General features: G+C 38.6%; 1 protein-coding gene across 2 annotated transcripts in view; it reads left to right on the top strand.

Moving 5' to 3' along the window:
• Nucleotides 1–2,213: 2,213 nt before the first annotated feature.
• map3k15 (mitogen-activated protein kinase kinase kinase 15) overlaps nucleotides 2,214–24,991 on the top strand; it is a 43,667-nt gene continuing 20,889 nt past the window's right edge. For both annotated transcript variants that reach the window (XM_079259696.1, XM_079259695.1), the window contains exons 1-14: nucleotides 2,214–2,887; nucleotides 13,582–13,721; nucleotides 13,970–13,993; nucleotides 14,339–14,416; nucleotides 16,750–16,943; nucleotides 17,214–17,382; nucleotides 17,490–17,596; nucleotides 18,159–18,329; nucleotides 18,415–18,527; nucleotides 18,718–18,877; nucleotides 22,176–22,326; nucleotides 23,514–23,621; nucleotides 23,742–23,791; nucleotides 24,772–24,867. In XM_079259696.1, the coding sequence (XP_079115822.1) occupies nucleotides 2,572–2,887; nucleotides 13,582–13,721; nucleotides 13,970–13,993; nucleotides 14,339–14,416; nucleotides 16,750–16,943; nucleotides 17,214–17,382; nucleotides 17,490–17,596; nucleotides 18,159–18,329; nucleotides 18,415–18,527; nucleotides 18,718–18,877; nucleotides 22,176–22,326; nucleotides 23,514–23,621; nucleotides 23,742–23,791; nucleotides 24,772–24,867 (1,877 nt within the window). In that variant the 5' untranslated portion in view covers nucleotides 2,214–2,571. The remainder of the gene's footprint in view (nucleotides 2,888–13,581; nucleotides 13,722–13,969; nucleotides 13,994–14,338; nucleotides 14,417–16,749; nucleotides 16,944–17,213; nucleotides 17,383–17,489; nucleotides 17,597–18,158; nucleotides 18,330–18,414; nucleotides 18,528–18,717; nucleotides 18,878–22,175; nucleotides 22,327–23,513; nucleotides 23,622–23,741; nucleotides 23,792–24,771; nucleotides 24,868–24,991) is intronic.

The following is a 24,991-nucleotide window of genomic DNA, read 5'->3' as shown; positions in this document are numbered from 1 at the left end:
TATTGATCATCTCTCTAATAGGCTAAACCGTGTTACCATGGCAACCCACGAAAAAAAACATTCTCGCCATTTTTCATGGTTCATATTCAAATCTGCATTACTATTACGGTTTACTCATATATATATATATATATATATATATATATATATATATATATATATATATATATATATATATATATATATATATATATATATATATATATGTATATATATATATATATATATATATATATATATATATGTATATATATATATATATATATATATATATATATATATATATATATATATATATATATATATATATATATATACATATATATATATATATATATATATATATATATATCAGGTTTGATTCCCACTGTTGCTCTTTTTTTTTTAACAGAAACTGCATGTACTCTTAGGTCACTAAAGGGCTACATGAAAAAAAGGAGGTGTTTCAGCGTTTACGGAAGGCACAGAGCAATTTCTGCAACAGCAGCGTCCTTTGTGTCACGTGAAGGAAGTCAACCACAAACTAATGCAATTATGCAGCTGTTATTTTATGGCCTAGTTCAATGTTTCCTAATCCTGGTCCTCAGGGCCCACTGTCCTGCATGTTTTATAGGTTAACACACCTGACTCAATTCAATGGCTCATTATCAGGTTTTCATAGAGCTTGGCAAGCAGTTAGGTTAATCTGCATCAGGTTTTACTGGAGTTTCTAGGAACTAAAACATGCTGGACAGTGGTCCCTGAGGACCAGGGTTAAGAATCACTGGAATTGTTTATGAAGAATAGCATAATATTTAGAAAGCAGAACTGTTTCATTTTGTCACCTCTCTGACATCTATTTCACTTTAAAATGTGGGACATAAAGATGTACACTTGACCTTTTTAATTCAAATACAAAGGTCAGGTCCAGCATAATTTAAAATGTCAAAACTAGAAACACAAGATGTGATGTGTGCATTTGTTAAACTGTACGGAATAGGAGTTATCACGCTGATATTATTCTAGTCATTTAGCAGCATATTACACACTGGTTTGCTGCAGCTTTATGTTGACATCGGGTTGTTGCTGTTTGGGAGTGTGATTGGCTTTATTTCTCAGGCCTATATTTCAGTTGTATATTTTTTTATGTGCGCTCTATGTTCACCACCAAGTGATCACATGCAGTACTGCAACACAAAATATACCCCAAAAGACTCACATTTTCATTCATTCATTTTCCTTAATCTGATGAAGGGTCACCGGGAAGTTGGAGCCTATCCCAGCAGTCTTTTGGTGAAAGGCAGGGTACACCCTGAACAGCTCACCAGTCCATTGCTGTATTTTTCAACATGTGGAGACCAATAATTAAAACAACAGAGAATGCATGCTGGATGACAAATTAGGCAAAGGTAATATTTTTACCCACAACTCTTAGTAATCAAACAGAAATGATGTCTTCTCATTAGCAGCACTCAGAAGTTAAATAGATCAATGCTTTTCATATATTATATTTGTTAACACTTGAGTTACAATAGGTTTGTAGTAAGATTTCTGACTGTAGCCATACATCTCTGTAATTTACATGATTTTAACTGGTCTTTGCTGATAATTATAATCAAAAAGTTGCACAGCAGCAAACAGCAGTTCAGTGAGAGCTGTCAAACAGTTCCTTCATGTAATTTATATAAATTTCAAGGATTATTATGTTTATTATACAATGTTCAAACGTTTTACTGTGGTTACAGCTATAGAAATGTGGATTTGTTGTGTTGTTACAGAGATAAAAAACAAACAACAACACCAACAAACCTGCATTAACTTATAATAACAGTGATGGAAGTATTATTGGAAACATTTGCAGGCAGCTATCAGGGAGCTCAGGACAAGTTGGCACCCATTTCGGGAATGCATGAATCTGTAGTGTCTGTCCTCTCTCAGGGTGTGATAGATGGCAACTGGGTGTCACCCAGTCCAGCATGAACAGGTGACACCAGTGCGTATACCATGTGCCAGGGTAGGTTACAGTCTCATCTGTCTGCTAAATAAATTATTTAAATATAAAAAAAACGAAAATTTCTTCTGACTCCTGCTGAATGTCGTTGCTGCTGGAAAACACAGCTGATAATAACTTGGCTGCTGTGCACGGTGGGCATGAAGACACCAGAAGGACACGGTTATATATATATATATAGACAGCTGGAGACACAGCGATGACATTTCATGCTTGGCCAGGGAGCTGTTTGTCAGCGACCTCCAGCTGGAAACTGGAAACCAGGCAAAACTGTAAACCAGAGAACAACAGTTCCACTTTTTGGATGATTTTTTCAGACTTCCGTGCCCCTTCTTCATCTCTGTGATCTGGTCGGATCCAGTCTGGGCAAAGCGGGCGTCGTGGTGCGAGATAATCGGCACCAGATCGGAGTTAATGAGGCGGAGATGCGGGAGGACCAACTCGGCCTCGACAGGTGGGACACCAGTGAGCGAGAGGAGTACAAGGCAGAGGAGCAGACAGAATAAAGAGGGCGGAGAAGTGGACAGCAAGTGGACAGGGAAGGAGGTGAATAAAGCAGAGTCGCTTCCCAGACTTTGGCTATGGAAACGGGGCAGAGCGCGCAGGTCGCCGACATGGTGGGAGAGCACTCCCCGGCTGTGTGCCTGTTGGAGCGGGACAGGGACCGGGAGAGGGGCGAGGTGTCCAGTCCTTCCCCACCGGCCAAGCAACGCTCCCTGCGGGTCGTGTACGTCCTGAACGACGGGCTGAAGTCGGTGATGGCGAGCAGCCCGGAGTCCGGAGCGCTGCAGTGTCTGCAGAGAGCCTGCGACGCGGAGAGCGCGCTGCTGACCACCGTCACTTTCGGAAGGCTGGACTTTGGAGAAACATCTGTGCTGGATAGTTTCTACGATGCAGGTGTGTTAGAGTCTGGCTTCACGGTTTGATCACTGACATGAGAAGAAAAAATTGCTTGCATGAGCCCTATGTCATCAGTTTTTATTGCAAATCGAAACCAGTCTCTGGGTGGCAGGATTTTTTTCTCTGAAGTAGTTTAGCTGTTGCTTTACGACTTTGATAAGTTAACAAAAAAAAAAAAAACAAAAAAAACAAAAACAAAACAAAAACAAAAAACCAAAAACATAAAACAATAAAATAAAACATTACCAAGAGGACAAACAACAGCAACCATATTGTCATAATCAAAACAATATATTATCATAACCTCCACATAGTGGCATACATTGATCTTTTTCACCACGTTCATACTGAAATCTGATGTTTGAAGACTCAAACTACTGCCAAAGGGTGGAGTTTCACTGACTGATGTCAGAACATCTGCAATACGTCTGTTGTTTCACTTCATGTGGCTGAAGTCTGCTCGAGCAGTCTATTTCCTCAGGTATCTTGTCAGGACAGGACAAGAGTCTTTCATGAGCTGTCTGCATTGTAAAATGAAAAAAAGAAAGAAGAAAAAAGAAGCTGAATTTACAGTAAACTACTCGCAGCAATGTTACAATCCGGTTACTATAAAATTGTACTGTATTTTTTCTTTTATAGCAATTGAGGCCAGGTACAGCGAAGGGGGTCATTGTTAGTTCCATCATCTGACTGAAACTGCATTTAATCGGTGACAATCCACACTGGAAAACACAAATCTCATCATAATAAATGATCAAACTGTAAAGAAATAGTATAAAACGTTTGCAAAAGGTAATTTTCTTTTGAGTCACTGATATGACAGCTTTGTACCGCTGCACTGTTATCCTGGGGTAAGAGAATTTACTGGAGATTTGCTTGGAAACCTGTTCCCTTGCACAACTTTAGTTTTTACACACACAAACACTTTAAGTTGGACTGACATGAAGAACTATTTGACTTTTCAAATAACCCTTAATCCACTTTATTTATTTTCTTTGGAACCTACATAAGCGTTTAGTTAATCAATACCTAATTTTATTTGTTGATGTAAATAATGCAGTTTTGGCAAATGTAAAGTTTTCTAATAAAAACAAAATTTAATCAAAGGACAAATTAAAAACATTAACATATTTTGATTTTAGAGCAGTCTTGCAGTTTTGCACAAACAATCATTTAAATGACAAATAAAAGTCTTGACCAATGCATCCTCAGGTTTCAGCCACTTTTTAATTTCACTTGAATATTCACAAAAACATTGGTTATATATTAAAAATCCACAATCCACAGAGACTTTAAAGGAACTCTCTCAAACTTGACTAACAGTCACACAATCTATTGATTTGGATTTAAAGATAACATTTTACAGTCCTGCACATCCCATACATCACTTCAACACATAATGTCAGAAAGTGCGGTCAGGTGCTGGCATGTGTGTTTTAATATACACTGCTCAGGATGCAGAGTTCTCTTTATACTACTAATAAAATAGTTTTTCTAAAATCCTGCATGTTTGTAAAAGACACAAAATAGTTTGTGTGGTAACACCAAGCGGCAACCTCCGGCGGTTAAAAGTGAAGCCTATGCGGAAGTGCATAAAACTGCAGTTCCCCCTTCATCCACTAGGGGCGGCAAAACAGAGCAAATCCCCATAGACTCCCATGTTAAAAAGACCAACTTCACAGCAGAAATAAACATGTTTACATGCCTGGTTCAAAAATCCATTTTCGGTTTATAGGTCAGGTTTACCTTCATGACAACTGTGGGGGGGGGTACATTTTTTTTCTAACTCGCCCGTTTAAAAGTAATTTAATCTTGAAGTTCGGCATATTTAAGGGCGTGTCCTTTTGATTGACAGGTACCAATCTCTGACTTCAAGTCAAAGAACGTAGAACAACTGCAGTTTTTAGCCGGTTAACAACGTGACTTAGCTTTAGCCCGCTTACCTTGGTTAGCTGGGAAGCTCCTGTTATTTCAGAGCTAGCTTGGTTAGCTGTTAGCTACAGAAAGCTCGGAGTTCGCTTGATGTCAATCATCCGCCATGACGCTCACGGCTCCCCTCTCAGCTCCACCTCTTTGCCCATATATGTATTTTCCAGGTGAGATGACGCACATGACGCTGCCAACATGGCAACGGTAGGAACTGCCCACCGAGCTTCAGTTCAGCTCTTCAGAAACCTATGGGTGACGTCACGGAGACTTCGTCCATCTTTTTTATACAGTCTATGGGTAACACCTTACATTAGTATTGTTAGAACATAACTATAAAATTACTTACTTGTAAAACTTTACTTTGATTCCATGACAACCTACAAAATTTCTGAGGTTATGGCTGCTCAGTAGACTCAACACACTTTTTATTTTACATTTCAACATCTCAACTTCACATCTCAACTTCTGCGTCTTCTTCAGGTGCTTTTTGTTTGGCAGTTTCTGTGCCGTTGTCTTCCTGTTCCTCTTCTTCTTTTCTGGTTTTTGGCTTTTGCTGGTTGCGTATCTGTATCAGGTGACGGATAGCTAGGCCTCTCGAAACTGTCCATTTGTCTGCGTTTCCATCTTCTCCATCCAGCATAAATGGGCCTTTAGAATTCTTGCTTTGTCCACAATTCTGTTGAACTCCATGCAAGAATAGAAAACATTATATATTTAGGGAAAGTTATACTCTGGTTGAATCTTCATCATAGATGTTTGCGACATATGCATCTCAATTTTGAAAAAAGAAAAAATATTTCTAAATTTGTCCTTTAAAATCCCTGCTCTTCAGTGAAAATGAAGTTCCACCATCTGGCTAATGGAAGGTTCAGCTTCACTCCATCACCTGTTTTCTTGCAAGTGTCAAGTCCAGCTTCACAAGTTTCACAAGCTGCCTCTTTGGTGTTTTCTTTTGCATTATGTTTGCAAATCTTTGCAAGCATCTTCAGGACTGCTATTTTACATTCCTCTCAAAATTTCAGCAGGTGGTTCATATTTCTTCACCTCGTTGTTGTTCGCTGGTTCTCCTGCTGCAGGCCCTCCATGTATTCCTGCATTTATCTCTCCATCAGGGCATAATGATCATCTGTGCTTTGTTAAACAGTTTTTCATTTTGTATTTCTGACTATTTGTCCAATCACTACAGCGACTGGATAAGCCTCATTCCTGCAGATTAGGGTGTTTGGTTATCACTGCTAGGGCTGCAATTTCAAACTGAGCATTGTTTGGATACACTGTGTAGCTATTCTTGCTTTCAGCCATTATTACAAGGATCGAGTGTTTCGGCTCCTTTGATACTTTCAGGGTTGTAATTATGAAGACACACTTGTCTAAGACTGAGCTCTGCATCAATGGAAAAGTCTAGAAAACCTGCTTAACTACAGGCTGAGATGATGTCAACAGGATTTCTGTCTGTTGAACTGTGTGTGTCACTCTGGGTTTCACCAGATGGTGAAAGAAACACCAGATTGCGGAAAGGAAAGACGTTGACTGTTGTCTTTTCTTGAAGCTGCATTTCTTTAATATGTTTGGTCGCATAGTTAGTAATTTAATGTTTGATCGTAGAACCTAAGACAGAAATTGTAATTTTGTCCAAATCTTACTATAAGCTGATTGGTCAAATCCTCTGTTGTAGCAGGCCTTGTATCCATGATGACCTTTCTAACATCCTTCTCTGTGACAATGAGCCTCAAGGTCATGTTCTGATGCGGTAACATCCTGGGGATAAAAACAACAACTAGTTCATTTAACGTGTCCTAAAAACAATTGGTTGCTGAACCATTGTAAGCAGTTTTTTAATATACAAATCTTCATGAGGAAGTAGTTAAGTACATCCTGGAGCCATTGGGTTGTAAATTCATGGGATCTCTGTGTTATTTGCCACTATCTGTTTGATCTGCTTGAACTCAAGGATGCCAAGACATGAGCCAAGAGACAGTCATGTCAACACAATATCTCAGTCCATTGACACAAACAGCAGCAGACTGGCAGAGCACCTGTTAGATATTCTCTGGGAAACATGAGACAGATGCTGTAGTAACTTTGTTCATTTCAGCTGTGGGCTTGGAAAATGAACTTGAGTCGGACAGACATTTTCTGGTGTTTCTTAGCGAGTGTAAGAGCTACGTTTAGAAGTTGTGATTTGTTCCGAATAAAGAATTTGTCCTTGGCCTCAAATCACCTTGTCTAGACATCTACATGTATGAGTGAAACCAAGTGTCTCGATCAGCTGAGGGTAATACTTAGTGCAGCTATGTTTTTATTTTTTTATTTGGACAAAATCTAAAATCAGGAAATCAAGCTTGCAGCAGTTCCCTGTTTTCTTGCAGTTTGTGATAAAGGAAGTGACCTGACTCATCAGTGTGGTTGCAACAGCCAACTCAGTAATACTTTTGAAGAGCCTGAATGCTTTCCATGCATTTTCTTCTGGCCAATGAGTAGTGGAAGGACTCTGATTCAGATCCAGTGTTTATGTTCATTTCCACCAGTGGTCCATTTGGTAGAGTCTATCAAGTCTCGAGGACTTGATAGCATGAATCAGTGTTTCTCTGGTGAATTTTTTTTTTGTAATCACGTATGATCTACAGTCTGTAGAGCAAAGTGGAATCTAAGAGGTCATGCAAAATGGTTATACAATACGGTACTAAACAACTTTATTTATAATGCACTTTAAAAACAACGTTGACCAAAGTGCCACATTGTGGGGGGTTAAAAAACAAACAACCCCTCCCCCCCAAAAAAAACCCCCAAAAAAACCCCAGAATAAATAACATACAAGAGGACGATTAAAAAATTTGTCAGCTAAAAGCAATCAAAAATAAAAACAATCAAATTAAAACAATTAAATAAAATCAGATCTAAAAAGTCAATGGTTGTGCAGAAAAAAAGCCAGCTTAAACAAATGGGTCTTCAGTAAAGATTTAAAAGCAGATACAGAGGAGGCCGCTCCAATATGTAAAGGAAGCTCGTTCCACAGTTTAGGTGCTGCCACTGCAAAAGCCCGGTCCCTGGTCTGTTCTGGACCAGGAGTCTCCAGCTCCAGTCCAGGTGAGCTATCATCCTGCAGGTTTTAGTGTTTTCCTGCTGTGACACACCTCATAAACAGGCAGGGGCAGAAGATGACAAAAAATCGTTGGAAAACCTTTTCATTTGAATCATAGACTGTATATTAAAAGATGGATGGAACCTCCGTGACGTCACCCATAGATTTCAAAAGAGCTGAATTGAAGTTCAATGGCTATCTTTGCAGCGTCAAGCATGTCGTCTCTCCCGGAAAATATGAAAATGGGCAAAGAGGTAGAGCTGAAAGGGGGGCTGTGAGTGTTGTGGTGGATTATTGACATCTATTGAACTCCAACCTGCCTGTAGCTAAGAGCTAACCAAGCTAACCCGGAGCTAACCAGCTAACGGAGGTAACCAGCTAAAGCTAAGTCACGCTATTAACCGGCTAAAAACTGCGGTTGTTCTATATTCCTACTTCTTGAAGCGAGATATCAGGTACATGTCAATCAAAAGGACACACTCCAAAATATGCCAAATTTTGAGATGAAATTACTTATAAATGGAGGGGTTAGAAAAAAATTCACTCCCCCCCACAGTTGTCATGAACATATACTTGACCTATTAAACCTAAAATGGACTTTTGTACCAGGCTGTAAACATGTTTATTTCTGCTGTGAAGTTGGTCTTTTTAACATGGGAGTCTATGGGGATTTGCTCTGTTTTAGACCCCCTAGTGGATGAAGGGTGAACTGCAATTTTTGGCACTTCGCATAGGCAATTTTAACTGCTGGAGATTGCCGCTTGATTTGAATCAGTGGGTTGTACCAGGAAACACTAAAACCTGAAGGATGGTAGCTCATGAGGATCAGGATTGGAGACCCCTGTTTTAGACTATCAGTCAGTACACACCTGCATTTAAAACCATACTGTTCAGCCAATGTGGGATCCTTTGTTCATCTTTACCCTGATGGTTGTGTTTATCTTTAGTGTGTGGTTCAAAGGTGCCTGAATATACCTCCTTGTCTTGTCTTTAGCTCCCTACTTGCCACCATACAGAACCTGCAGAACCTGTAAACCTCAAAGTCTTCAAAGGATTCTGCCAGTGAATGAGTGGCCAAGTTATTAGTCGCCACATACAGCATGGTGTCTTTAACATATCCTTGCAGTTTCTCAACATGTAGACCGGGTTGCTTGGATGAGAAAATGGAGAATTCTTTCTATAAGAGACTTTTTTTTTCATAATAGACCTGGGTGAAGTGTGTGTCAAAACAATGGAGACGTTTTTATTTACATTAGGTGCTCTCCTTTTTGTAGTCAGTAAGGGGCCACCCTTTCCACAAAAACATGTTATGACATTGCTCTCTGAGGTAGCCCTAACTCCACAGTTAAATCAACATCTGTGTGTTTCAGTGTGAATTACATTAATTATGCAACAGTGGCTGGAACAGTTCATATATGTGTAAAAGCTGCTGTATGATGTCTTGAACAGAACTTTCTGGTTTGCATCCTTAATATCAGGAGTGTTTGGAGGCATGAACTCCTCTTGGATTATTTAGTTGGATAAATTAACAGCAATAATTTCTGTCTTAAACATACTCCAGTTGTCTGATCTGCACCATGGGGAGTACATATTGGTTTGAAACCTATTGTGTTTATATAGGCAGTGGACCCTGCGATTAACTTTTAAAGGGGCGCTATTATGGTATTTTGAGTTTTCTGAGCATTGTGTTAGTGTTGAATCCTCATCAGACATGTGAACGGCACTGTTTTTTATCACCTAAACGCATGTTTGAGTTTGAGTTTGAGTCCCAGCACTCTCTCCGTTCGGTTTCCATGGCGACGAAAAACGTGTCGTTTTAGAGAGTTTTTTCTACTTGGAAATCCTTGTGACGTCCCGGGGGATAAGCTTCGGTGATTGGTTACCTTCTACTGGTTAACAAGGGTATGTACAAATACATCAGGCGGGTGGAAAACGTGGGATAAAGTTATTTCCAACGATGGCTGGTGAGTTTACCAAAGAGAGACATCCTGCTGCATTCGTTGCTGTGGGTTGCTGTTTTCCACTTGGTTTTCAGGGTCTGATTCAGGTTCCAACATGTAGGGCTGTATGCTAATTGTTGACATTGTATTTTGGTTTTTTTATTGAGTTCATATTAGCCTAATCCTTCTGTTTATGAGACGTTACAGTGACGGCGAAATCAGGTGCAGTGCGCGCTCCCGATGTAGTGCAGTGGCGGGAGGCGGGGCTTAATGCGGAAGAGTCTCAATCCACTCGTTTTGCCCGCAGGCTGATCTGACAGCCTACGGAGAGGGCCGGTCTGAAGTAAATAAAGCGATTTGTGACAATAACTTGATCAATCCCAGCCCTTCTGGTCTCAGAAATAAAAATAAATGAGCCTGAAATGAACATAATAGTTCCACTTTAAAGTGTTCTGTACAGGTGACAAAATATTAATTAGCTGCAGAAACATTAACCTGACTCATAAACACTCTGAAACTTTAAAATTTGCACAAAACACAAAGAAAAAGTAACCTTGGCGAGTTGTAAAGTGTCCATAAAAACAATTCATAGCCTGCAATTTTTCACTCTTTTACAGCTTCTGTAAAAATCATGTACAACATAACAATTATGAATATAGGCCCTGAAATCAGAAATCAATTTTAACTATTTGTCCAAACCATTTGGCAAACATAGCTATATTCGACAATGACAGTGATAGAAAATCATCTTTCTGTTTGCGCTGTTTACAATCAGTGATAAATCATTTTATTGCTGAGAAACTTCACACTGTCTGCAAAACACTGTCTACTTTTATTGTTTTGCAATCTTTGCTGCCATGTTTTAAATGCAAAAGTGTTGCAGTTATCACTCTGCATGAAGGACTTTGATCTTTTAGCAGAGTAAAACCCCCATTAAAAAAAAAACTCCCTCCTAACGTTCACTTATCTTTTCTGCCAACTGACTACATAGTGACACTTGGTCGAGAGCTTCTGTGTTGAAGCTCAGCATCAATACACCAGTTAGAAGTGAGAATAAATTGGCTAAGGACTATTTTTGGACTACTTGGTGGCTTCAAGCTAGAAGTAAATTAGTCATTTATTTGTTTTTTTACACAACATAAATCATTATTCCAATATTTCAGATCATTGATCTGTCTAATAAAAACATTAAATACACACCAGACGCCACAATCAGCTCATACCAAGAGACTGCTTACTAAATATACTAAATGTCAAGGCCGGATTAGTTTTAGGCCAATTTATTTGCACATCCATCATAAAATTCCAATACAAAGAGCTGTAAAACAAGGGATGGAATAAGCCATTTTCATTACTGTTTCAGTAATGATTGACCATGCCACTGGGAAAAACAGTATGCCACTTCCTCCCTTTACTTAATTAGAGGAGAGAGTGAAAATGAGGTATTGAAATGAAAGAGAAGTCCTCATTTGACTGTCAATCCCTCACAGATTTTTTCATTAAAACAAGAAAAACAGCCTATACTAGATCAATAATGGTGCTGGGAAGGTTTTGCCCAATAAAAATATTAAATCTAAAGACGCTTTCTGTTTTTTAGTCTTTACTTCTCAGGATTGTAATCTTCTCCCGCTGCACAGTCATCATAAACTGAACATGTGAACGCATCATCCTCTTAACATGATGACACATGCTGTATTTTGTTTGCCTACTTAACTGTTTGCTGTTTGCTATTAAAGTAAATTAAATCACCACCTATAACTGTGTGACCCAGTGTGACCCTGGAATGGAAAGTCATCTCTGTTTGGCAGCTAGTTTTCATTAATGTTATTCATCATTCTGCCTTCCTCATGCAGACCAGGCATTCTTTACAGCTCCTTCTTGGATCAGGGCAACGAAATGAGAGCTGCTGCTCTCTGGGGCCTTTAACTGCCAGCTATTTATACCATTTGCTGTTGCCCACACCTCTGCTGCAGACAACATGGGCACAGAGGTTTAAATTTTAGTTACAGAAATCTGCAGAACTGGTGGCTCCGCAGGGATCATCTTCCGAGGATGGAGCAAGAAACAAACACAATCTGTATCTTGTTATGAGTGATTAATAAGTCAGTTGTTAGAAGAGATTAAGCTTGTTCTAATGCCAGAGTTGGGACTTGTCAGGACAGGTGAAAAAGCTATGATTCAAATGTTTTTCTAGAAAATCCCACAGAGCTTTAATTCTGCTGGCACCTTGATCCTGCCATGACATGTAAAGCAGAAAAAAAGCTTTTGAATTGGATAATGGGTAAGTGTGAATTAACTGAAATATATCAACAAACCCTGGACCAATACATATTAATCCTATTTTTTCCCTTTTGCAGGCAAGCACAAAACTTTTGTCATTTGTACTTTGTGTCATTTTGGTTTATTCGTCCCCAGTAACATATAAGCTGATATTTTCTAACTCAAAATCTTCCCTTTATTGTCATTCCAAAATATTCAAAAAGACCACATGTTTGCAAAAAATATAAACATTTTTTTCAAGCAGAGGCCAAAAAAGTATGCAAAAGCCTCAAAGAATTAAAATAAGTGTGTTACATTCACATTTTATTTAGTTTATGTTAACAATGTGGAGTAAGATGCTAAAACTGAAACAGCCTATGGGGTGGGCCTGGCTCCGGCTGAGTTTTTAGCCGGTTTACAACGTGACTTAGCTTTAGCCTGCTTACCTCCGTTAGCTGGATAGCTCCTGTTATCTCTGAGTTAGCTCGGTTAGCTCTTAGCTACAGGCAGCTCGGAGTTCGCTCGATGTCAATCATCCACCATTACGTTCACAGCCCCCCTCTCAGCTCCACCTCTTTGCCCATATTTGTATTTTCCGGACAAGACAACACGCATGCCCCTGCCAAAATGGCGATGGTAGGAACTGCCCACTGAGCTTCAATTCAGCTCTTTAGAAACTTACGGGTGACGTCACGGAGGCTCTGTACATCTTTTTTATACAGTCTATGAGCATATTGGAACTGATTTAACTGCTGTTGGTGTTGATGAACATCAGTGCACTGCCATTGTTTTTAGGATTCATCCTCTGACAGCCATGAATAGTCACAGATATATTAATGTAAACTTCACTGACTTAATTAATTCTTTGAGAAATATCTGCAATGCTTCTGCTTTTCAAACAAAAAAAAAAAGCAACTTTATGGGCTGTCTGGATACACCAAGAGAGCCATTAATACACAACAGTGCTCGCTGGCAGTGTGTGTCTGTAATAATAGTCTTTAGATGAAAGCTGCCTGAGAAGAGAGATGTGGTTTGTCTTCGCTTTCTCATCAGGTCATGTGAAACGCTGCAGGCATCTATGTTTCCTGAAATGCAAAACTACCAGTTACAGGAAGGATTTTCCCTCAGTTTCTTTTTTTTTAATGTAAATAGCAGACCTAGAAAAGGGGACTTATAAAGTATTGCAAGTAACTAGAAGCTATTTGTGCTTGTAGAGCTTCCAACTTCTGCATGTAGTCATTCACTTCATGCTGTCTTGAGCTCAGAGGCCTTAGTTCAGGTGTCATTCATTCATTCTTTCATTATCCTAACCGCTTAATCCGATAAAGGGTTGCAGGGAAGCTGGAGCCTATCCCAGCAGTCTATTGGGCGAAAGGTAGGGTACACCCTGGACAGCTCGCCAGTCCATCGCAGTCAGTTCAGGTGTCCTTTCTTAAAATGATAAATGTCATGTTGTTGCTAACATTACTTCCTCTTCTCAGACATTGCAGTTGTGGACATGAGCGATGTGTTTCGCCAGCCGTCCTTGTTTTACCACCTGGGCGTGAGGGAGAGCTTCGACATGGCCAACAACGTCATCCTATACCACGACACGGACCCCGACACAGCCCAGTCACTAAAGGTAAACACACACACACACACCTCTTTGACTCAGCCGTCGGTGTAATCAGAGTTCAAGCATGCCATTCCTTCACGCAGCCTGAGAACAAAGTGATCCTTTAAGTTATTTAGAGACTCGTGTGTGAGTGTGTGTGTGTGTGTGTGTGTGCAGTACAGTCAGTTCTAAGACTGTTTTAAAATATACTGTCACTGTAATTTACAGCCTTGAAACATATCATACTTTTTATTTTTTGTTTTATGCTTTTTCAGGACATGGTGGCACAGAAAAACACAGTAAGTTTCTGTTTGTGTGTTTTATGTATGTGTGTGTGTGTGTGTGTGTTTCACAATGATTTATGTGTGCATACTGTCCTCTACTATTTCTAGGAATATCCCTAACAAGTTCTGTCCAGCCTTTCGTGTGAAATACTCTCAGGAATGCTTTCCATTCTCTCTCTTCCTCTTAACACACCAACACACCCCCAAACTGTCACATATATAAATGAGCACATGCACTGTAATGTGCATGTGCTTATGACAGGGTCCTGAAATATGATCAGCAGCAAGTTTTCCTTTATTAGAAAAAAAGGTTAATATATGTGTGCTGTGTATTTGTGTGTATATGTGTGTGTGGAGTAGGCTACTCGTCCTTCGGCGTTAGGCTTTCTCTGGGTTCAGTTGCCTCCAGAATACAGAGGCTCTGGACTGCGAAATAAAGTAGGTACAGTATGAGGCCTGCCCTAAAGCATGCTTTCAGGCTGCTGATACTAATAATCCAGGAGCAACCCCCCCCCCATGGGATGTTGAATGAATAACACATTAAAGCCAAAGTAGAACAAGTTATGGACATGATTGTGTTCTGGTTAATGCTTTCCCCGAATTCACTGTATGTATCCCTTTGCTGCACTGTGTGATAATTTCTAGTAAAAACGGAGAATGACAAGGACATGACCCATTTTGTGACAACATGATGCCATGTTTGCATGTATTTGCTGCTAATCATTTAATAAAAGATATAAAAACCCTTGGCAAGCGTTAATTTTGTAATAACTAACAGATAGTCGCTAGGTGTGTTTCCAATAAAACATAGAACTACACAAACACTAAATATCACAGTAAAAAAATGCTAAAGGAAGTCTTTACATTTTGAAAAAACACTTTTCACAATTTCTCAAAAATTTTTTATGTTTTAATGTGATGCTTTTTCAGACGTATCAACTTATGATATATGCATCAAAAGTGTAATAGAAACTATTTATTTTTTTGCATATGTGTCCCCTGATACGACCAGTTAATGAGATGGTGTTGTATGGAACAAACAACAGATAAATTTAAGAGTTTTACAAAGATTAGAACACCCCCCAAAAAAATAATGCAGCATGGCTACCTTGTATAAGCTGCAGTTCTCATAAAATCTTGTCTGGATGATGAGATTTTACGAGAACTGAGGCTTATGCGCTAAAAAATGTTCAATGAAATCCATCCATCCATCCATCCATCCATCCATCCATCCATCCATCAATTTTCTGCCGCTTTATCCGGGGTCCGGCCCAGACTTCCCTCTTCCCAGCCACATGTTCCAGATCTGCGGGGGGGATCCCAAGGCATTTCAAGGCCAGCCGAGAGATATAATCCCTCCAGCGTGTCCTGGGTCTTCCCCGGGGTCTCCTCCTGCCTGGAACACCTCACCAGGGAGGCGTCCAGGAGGCATCCTGACCAGATGACCGGGATACCTCAACTGGTTCCTCTCGATGCGAAGGAGCAGCGGCTCTACTGTGAGCCCCTCCCAAAAGACAGAGCTCCTCACCCTATCTCTAAGGGAGAACCCGGCCACCCTGCAGAGAAAAACTCATTTCAGCCGCCTGTGTGCGAGATCTCGTTCTTTCGGTCACGACCCACAGCTCATGACCATAGGTGATGGTAGCAGCATAGATCGACTGGTAAATCGAGAACTTCACTTTCTGGCTCAGCTACTTCTTCACCACGACAGACCGGCACAGAGTCCACATTTCTGCAGATGCTACACCGATCAACCAGTCAATCTCAAGCTCCATCCTTCCCTCACTCGTGAACAAGACCCAGAGATATTTAAACTCCAATGGAAACACCTGCAAATCACAATTGTTTATTGTCGAAACTTATAAATATTGCTTTTATTTAGCAAAAAACTAATGGAAACACAGCTACTGACTGTTGAGCATCGTGGGGAAAGTATTTTTCATCATGTGATAGAAAAAAATTAAGCAGTTCCCCCTGAAAAGCACTTAGTTATGGGGGGGGAAAATAGTTCCTTTAAAAAAAAATTCTTCAAAACCAGACTCAAAAGGTCACATCGGATATGGTAAAATATGGTGGTCTAATTGTTGCTTTATCTACTGAACTGCATAATTGTTTCTCAAATAATCTGATTACCTTGTATCACACTAAACTCTATGATATAGCCAGTTATGTATACCAATATCACAAACTACAGTATACTGTGGATAGCAAACAGAATATTAGTGTTCCTCAGATACTAAAGTTTGCACATTACAAACCAGCAACACGTTGAATGGCTAAGGTTTTCACACTGTTACCTGGGTACAGTGTCCAAATGTTGCAGTAAGCTTAAAGAGGAGAAGAGCTGATATTTGTATTTTATGTATTTGATATCTGATATTTAATTTTATGTATTTACTTTTTTGTTATTTTTGTACTCTGAGTCAATCAGATAGACAGGGCTGAATGAGAAAAGGCTTTTCTGTTCCTGTAAACACACAACCCTGCTCGTTCTAACCTACTGATAATGTCACAATGCTACCAGATGATCTGCAGTGTTCTGATCCTCTGCTCATTTATCACTCTCTAATCCCTGCACCTCCTTTTGTTTATCCTCCTGGACTCCCTTAACACCTGCCCTCAGCATCCTGCATGTTTGTTTGCTTGTTAAGTAAATACATTACACCTGCATCTGCAGGCTTTTAAAGTCTTTTCTTGTATTCAGATCCCTTTTTTAAAAAAAAAAAAAAAGAAATCTAAACAGTACTAAAACTCTGCTTTTCCATTTCTAGGCATCCAGTGGGAACTACTACTTCATCCCTTACATAGTGACTCCTAACCATGAGTATATGTGCTGTGAGAGTGATGCCCAGCGCAGGGCCAGTGAGTACATGCAACCCAGCTGGGACAACTTGCTGGGGCCCCTGTGTGTCCCCCTGACTGATCGTTTCACCAGCCTGCTGAAGGATATCCATGTTACATCCTGGTGAGAGAGGAGAAAAAAGTGAATTTGGCCTTTAAACCAGCATAGGGACCATTCTCAGCTTATTTCTTTTGTCTAGTGTGTAACAAACAATGCAAGTTTAATGACTATCATCAAAATTCAAATTTCATGCAAGAGCGGGAAAATGTTGGAATAACGTCAGAATTAAAATTCCCTCTCCTCATTCTGATCAAAATGATCCATCTTTCCTTTCCCTAAAAAAAAATTTCTTTCATTCTTCATTCCAATTTCTACTTCACCACCTTTCTGCAGCGCATCTTTTAAGGACACCCTGCTCAACGATATCCGGAAGGCCAGGGAGAAGTACCAAGGAGAGGAGCTGGCCAAGGAGCTTTCCCGGATCAAGCTTCGAATAGACAACACAGAGGTCTTAACACAGGATATCGTCATGAACCTGCTGTTTTCGTACAGAGACATACAAGTACAAACTTCTTATTTTAAAATATTCCTCCATCATTGTCTATTGGGAATAATGTTCTTGCAGTGAAATTAAAACATGTCATTTGCTTGTTTTTGTATGATTAACAGGACTATGATGCAATGGTGAAGCTTGTGCAGACTCTGGAAATGCTACCAACTTGTGACCTGGCCACTCAGCCCATGATCCAGTTCCACTATGCATTTGCCCTGAACAGGTAAACAACTGCTGGATTAAAACTCTTTTGCTGCCAGAGATTCAGGCTTAAAGGAAGTTTAGTCCTTAATTGGCAATGGAGCTTTTTAGGCTATCCTCACTCACAGATAATCATTCTATTTCGATAAATAATTATAAGTTAAGATGGAGGAAAAAGTAAAAAGCAAAAAATAAATCCTGTTGATTTTAAAATAAACTCTTGCCAGTGGTAATTGGTATTAGCTACTGTAGCTATGAGATGTTTTTCCTTACTTATAACTAAAGGCAACCAGATTTAATCAAAATCTGAGCTAATCAGACTAGTACTAAATTCAACCTGACGAGGTTTAGATTAAGCCAAGATAAAAAAAAACAAAACAAAACAAAACACAGAATATAAATAAAAAGCTTCCTTGAAGTTGAAGGTCTTTGAAAAAGTTAAATATGTCTACACTTTTGTGGCCTCTCGTCCACACAGTGACAAAATTTTATTTTTTCATGGCTTAATACTTAATGGTAATCTCACAGCCATTCAAATGCCTGGTTATCGTTTTACTCTGATTTCTGCATATGACTGTGTGCAGGAGGAACAGTCCTGGAGACAGGGAGCAGGCTCTCAGAGTGATGCTCCAGGTGCTGCAGTCGTGTGAACATCCTGCACCAGACATGTTCTGCCTCTGTGGGCGCATCTATAAGGACATTTTCCTTGACTCAGACTGCAAAGACACCATAAACAGAGACAATGCTATACAGTGGTGAGAACCCACATAAATAAATGAATCTATCTTCTATTTTATTATTCCCAGTGGTGTTGTCATCTGTTTCCCCTTCAACCTACAGGTACAGGAAGGGTTTTGAGCTGCAGCCGACTCTATACTCTGGCATCAACCTCGCAGTCCTCCTCATAGTAGCAGGCCAGCAGTTTGAGAGCTCCATTGAGCTGAGAAAAATAGGTGACCTTGCAACTTCCGAATTACTTTTATATTGGCGCACAAGCTAGTACATCAAAAAGGCTCTTTTGTTTCAGTGGATGTGCTAAAGTTTGATATAAAAAAAACTATTTTAAAGAGGTGTTTTGGGTGATGTTCGAATGAAAGGGAAGGCATTGTTATTTGATTGTCATAAATAAATATGTTTCTATAGGTGTGAGGTTGAACAGCCTTCTGGGGCGCAAAGGTTCCCTGGAGAAAATGAATAACTACTGGGACGTGGGCCAGTTCTTCACCGTTAGCATGTTAGCTAGTGATATCCCTAAAGCTACTCAAGCTGCTGAGAAGCTCTTCAAACTGAAGCCACCGTTGTGGTAAGTCTGACATAACAAAAACATGCTTCTGTTATGTCTTTTCCATACAAAAGACCCCTTATGTTGGAACTAGTATGAGCAATATGTGACTTTATTCACATTTATAGTGGTAACTTGTTTTAAAAAAAATATAAAAATTGATTTCAATCTAACTGGAACTACAGAGTAACAGCTGCAATGAAGCAAATAATTTTGGTTATTTGTCCTGGCAATGCTATCATTGTATTCCCCATCAACCTTATTCCATGACATGTCATGCATGCATTGGCTTTGTGCTTACTTTAGCGCGTGTGGTGTCATTTTACACACTACTGCTTGCCTAAACAATGACTGAGAAGAAAAATTTGAACAAAGTAAGTGACATGTAGAATGTAAAATATAGTTGTGGAGGGGTTTGGATGTTGTAAAGATCAAGCTGGGTATGAAAAAGAAAGGTGAGGGATAATGTTGACTACAAAAGAGGAGTTGAAAGCCATTCAGATCTGGCATGCAGATAGTTTGAGGTTATGCAGACCAAGCTGAAAGAACTGACACTGACACAGACAGAATACAGACAGGACTCTGAACATTATAGATCTGATGATAGGTCTGAAGACATTTGATTCCATGTCAATAAAATAGTGGATGTACAATGAATGTTCTGTTAAGATGGCTGTGTTATTTTTTATTTTGATACATCTTTAACTTACATAATATATTCCAAAATGCTGGATGAATAAAGTGAATCTTGAGTATCGTGATATGAAAAATTGGACTGAGATAAGTTTTAAAGTAGAAAATTTTAAATGTTTTAGAAGCAAAAAATGTTGCTAGGGTTTAGCGTTTTCACAAAATAAGAAACGAGTTTACAGAAGCTGCATTTCCATTTTTAAGCAGAATAAAAGTGATATTTGTTAGTTTGGACAATCAAGAATTACAAATGCACGTGTTTTTATTAAACAGTGTTTAGCCCATAAGCCTCAGTTGTCATAAAATCTCGTCTGGTTTTCCTAATAATTGCAGCAGACGCAAAGTAGCCACGTAGCATTATTTTAGGGTTTTCTATTTGCTGCGGAGAATTTGTTATAGCATTTTGAAGCTTTTCTCCCTCATTTTCATTTCTAAATATCTGAAATTCGCTGTTGTTTGTTCCATCTTTACCGGAAATGAACTGGTCATGACCCGCCACGTCACATCCAGGGACACGTAAAGTGTTTCCATTACACTTTTGCAGTATATTCTTATATCAAAATATCTGAAATCCACCTCATGAGAGCGTAAAAATGTTTAGTGATATTGGAGACTTTTTTTCTAAATGTATTTGCATTGGCGATTTTTTGTTGCAACATTTCGTTTTTGCACAATTCCAGATGAAATGGAAATGCAGCTAGACACATTTACGATTAAATGCATTCATTTGCACTCATAATGTGATGTTATCTTATTTTACCTAAAAATATTTGGCAAGTAAGAAATTCTGATTGGATGATAACTAAAAGTATCAAATAAGTTAATTTATTGATCATATCTAAAAAATCCACCTACCCACCTCTTTTTTTTCTTATTTGTAGTTGCATGTTTATATTAGTACATTTCAAGTGTTTGCTTTAATTTATTTGCTGTACAAATAAAGACTTCAAAAAAGGATAACAATGAACTGTGCAAAGCCAGAGAGCAGTATCTATATCAGACGATTATTAAGAATGTCAACAATCCTCACACTCTGTTTGCTATGATTGAAAAGCTCATCAATGCAATGTCATCAATTTTCCGACTTTGTAATATTCAAACAATTAGACAAAATATTAATTCCACACAGCCAAACATGAAATCTCCAAAATTTGGAAATAACTGATGTCACAATTTGATATTATCGATTTAAAAATCCTTCAAAAGACTTTGTCATTTAAATCATCAACAACATACACTGTGGACATGATACCATCTGACTTTTCAAAAACAGCTTCTTGCTAGAAAGTGATCTCCTCCTTATGGCTAACAGCTTCAGGTATTTTTCCCAAATCACTAAAGATACTGTAGCTGCCTACAAGCCACTCCTAAAGAAAAGGACTTAAGGTGTACCTCAGGTGTCAGTCCTTGGCCTTTTTCTGTTCAACTCGTATTCTCTTTGGGTCAGTTACTACAGAATTTTAACATTTATTATCACACCCATGCAGACGATACACAACTTTATGTGTTTTGTCATCAGACAACTAAAGTCGAATAGATTTGCTCCAAACACTGACACAGAAGAACTATTGGACTTTAGTCGTTTGATGACAAAGACACATAAGCGAGAGAATAAGAGAATTTTCTATAATTAAATGAGACAAAACTGAGATTTTTCTCTTTGGTAGCACAAAGGGGTCAGCATTGGTAAACACCTGGAGACTCTCAAAACCACCAACCAAGTTTGTAACCTTGGAGTGTTAATGGACTCAGATCTGACTTTCAGTAGCCACATCAAAGCTTTCCTAAGTACTTTTTACTAACTCAGAAACATCAACAGAATTAAATGTTTAGACCAGGAGAAACTCATCCATTTAATAATCTCCAGTAGACTGGATTACTGTTATGGTAAGCATCAGCAGCTCATCCAGATACTTATACCAGAGCTTTTACTAGGGTTAAAAGATCTAAACACATCACACAACTTTTTAAAACTTTGCACTGGTTTCCAGTAAGTCACAGGATAGATTTTAAAACCCTGCCAATTACTTATAGATTCCACAACGGTTCAGGTCCAGAAAACATCTGTGATTTGTTCAGGGAAGAAAAACCAAGCAGAGTTCTTCAATCCAATGACTCAGGTCAAATAGTCCAGACCAGAATACAGACAGAAAAGCAGCATTTAGCTGTTATGCTACGAACAAGTGGAACAAACTGCAAGAGAAGATTAAACTCTCACCAAATGTAGATACTTTTAAAATCAGGTTAAAAGGCTTCTTTTCTCATGCTCCTATACATGTTTTATGTAAAGCAATTTGAATTGTCTTGTACATGAAAGGTGGTGTACAAATAAACTTGCCTAGCCTAAAACAGGATTTTTATAATCAATCCCGTTTCTGCTTTCAGTAATGAATAATTGTTTAATTTCAAATTGCCAGTTACGTACTGAAACACATTTCTCCTAATAGCTTCCTGGATTTTACAAAAAAAAACTAGAAATGTAACATTATTGCTGTTACCTATTTGATATTCTGTGTGTGACATGGACATGCAAATAATAATCAGTTTAGGGGAATGAAGTGGATTTACAAATGATTTGCAGTGCCTCCCTGCTTCTAATTTTTATTGGTTAATTTGGGTTTTCTTCCAGGTATTTACGGTCTGTGGTGCAAAATCTGCAGCTGATCCAAAGGTTTAAGAAGCAGGCAGTAGAACACTCTCCTCAGCGAGAAAGACTGGACTTCTGGATGGACATTATTGTTGAGGCCACACAAGGCACCACCAAAAGACTGCGGTTTCCTGTACGAATACACATCTAAACATGCTCACACTTGCATTAAGACAATGGTTCTCAAACTTTTTATATCATGCCCCCTGCAGTAAAAACCTGTCCTGTCCCTGAGGTAAAAACACCCCAAGCTCAATATCTCAGTGGTGGTCTGCAGGAAAGTTGCTTCACAACTGAAAAAAGAAGGAAAAAGACAATACAAATAGTATGTTTACTTTAAATAAAGGTATTAAATTACTGTGTTATGTTTTGGATTTTTATGTAACAGTAGTCCAAAGTATTGGGTGCCGTGGTTTCCTTTCTTGGAACTGGATTAACTAGGGACTGGTTTACAAAGCCAGCTTGGTTTGAATAATGTCCCTGTGGAAAGCAACAAAGTATAGATGCAATATGATTCAAGTTATATTAAATATATATAGAGTATGTTCAGCAGGAAATAAACCACCTCCAAAGATCATCGCTGTGCTGTGTGTGCAACACAGTTTGGTTCACCTATATATCAGTGGTGTGATCCAGATTTGGCAGGAAGGATACCATGGCAATGGGTTGTTTGGTAATTATCATTAAAACTGTGCATTGGTTCAGGTTGTACAAATTAGACCTGTGCATGATTCAGCTCAAAGCTAGAGATGTAATTCATTGAGCTTTCCAGATATGTGTCTGAGATTGGCCAGTTTATCATTAATAGTTCATTCTTGTTCAGGGGTTAGACGTCTTTAATTGTTTCATCTCAAGACTGGAGTGTCTTCCTGATGTTAGGGGTTGTACACTTTCTTTCATCACAGTTACCTGTTTCTTCTTCTATTTCCCTCCCTCTGTCCATCTTATCTTTGTCTTGTTACCATGGTTGTTTGTAGCCTGAAAAGGGTCTGAGAAGCCCCATTTCCACCAACTGTTCTGATCTATTTTGGTTTCAGCAATTATTCCAATGTGGTGTTGTTCTTGATGTTTTAAGGCTGTTGGCAAAAACTGCATTACCACCACCAATTGGCCAGAGCATGGACCAGAATGTTTCAGCTACTCTGAGTTGTCAAAACATCCATTACTTTGCAACATTTTCCCAATTCTATGCCCCCCTTCTGTCATGTCACCATGCTCCCCTGCAGGGATGCTCCACTCAGTTTGAAAACCACTGCATTAATGTTTAATTCCACATTAAACTGCATATTTTATACCCATTAAAATGTATTGTTTCTACAGGTGTTGATTCTTGAGCCAACCAAGATTTACCAACCCTCCTATGTATCTATTAACAATGAAGCTGAAGAAATGAATGTCTCTATCTGGCATGTTTCCCCCGCTGAAACGGTAAAAATAGTCTTTATTCTTGATTTGACATGTTTTGTTTAGGTTTTAGAATTAAACATCAAACATGTTCTGATGCTTTGATCAGGAGACAAATAATTTAATTCTTTGCTTTCATTACAGAAGGGAATCCATGAGTGGAACTTTACTGCTACATCCATCAAAGGCATTAGGTACAAACAAAGAGACTGGGATCCATCAAGCTATTAAGCAAATTAAAAAAAATGGCTGCATAACAATAATTTCTAGGTTTATTGTGTTGATGTTGTAGTTCTACTAGTCTTACTCTGCATTATATTAGTATCTTTTGTCATATTTAAGAGAAATGAGAGATTTGTTCTAAACATAATTTTGGTAGGAGTGAGAGGAGATGCATGACTAAAAACATTTAAGTCTTTTTTTTATTCATTTGTTTATTTATTTATATATTTCCTTAATAATATTTTTCATTTATTTATTTTTTTTAAGGATTGAAGTCTAACTATTACAAATAAAAAAAACCCATTTAATTCTTTTTTTAATTCATTTGTTTATTTATGTATATATTTCCTTAATAATATTTTTCATTTATTTATTTATTTCAAGCATTAAAGTCTAACTGATACAAAAAAAGAGATTATAGAAAGGGATTTTGAGCAAAGTTTTATCCATAAATTGATGCAAAATGTCCTATAGAGTGTATGTATAGAATATGGTGCGCTTGGCTTCATAGAGTTAAGTCTAACTGATAGTAAGCACAGATTTAGCATCTTGAACTGCATTGTGTATACACATTCGGCACAACCCTCCAGCTGACCTAATCACCCTTTACATGCAAGTTACAGTTACATAATCAGTGTAACATAAAACACTGAGGGGGAGGGGGATGGGGTCTAGTGGTTTGCTAAATGGGAAAAATGTAACACAATGTCTGTAACCCATGATTGCTAATAGTAGCTGGACTGTTAGAGCAGTTAGAAAAATATTTGAGCTCTGCACAGATTTAAGGCACTGATTTAAAATAAAATAACATTGATGTAATTTATAATAGAAGACATATTGCCCATTATAAAATCTGAGGCTTTCCTGATAAGTTTTGCTTTACTATGAGAGCACACAGTCTGTAAAATGTGCTGGATGACCTAATGACATTTCACTGTCACCTCGTCTGCAGCATCAGTAAGTTTGACGAGCGCTGCTGCTTCCTGTACGTCCACGACAACTCTGATGACTTCCAGATCTATTTCTCCACGGAGGAGCAGTGCGGTCGGTGAGGACACACTCGTCTTGATGTGTCTGTGTAGGTGTGTGTGTTTGTCCATGTTTGTCTTTGTACAACCTGTATGTGTAAAATCACAAAATCACAAACCTAATCAACAGTAATCATATTTATG

The sequence above is a fragment of the Telmatherina bonti genome (genome assembly GCF_933228915.1).
Source record: "Telmatherina bonti genome assembly, chromosome: 20".
Lineage (NCBI taxonomy): Eukaryota > Metazoa > Chordata > Actinopteri > Atheriniformes > Telmatherinidae > Telmatherina > Telmatherina bonti.
This window is presented reverse-complemented; position numbering and strand designations above follow the sequence as displayed.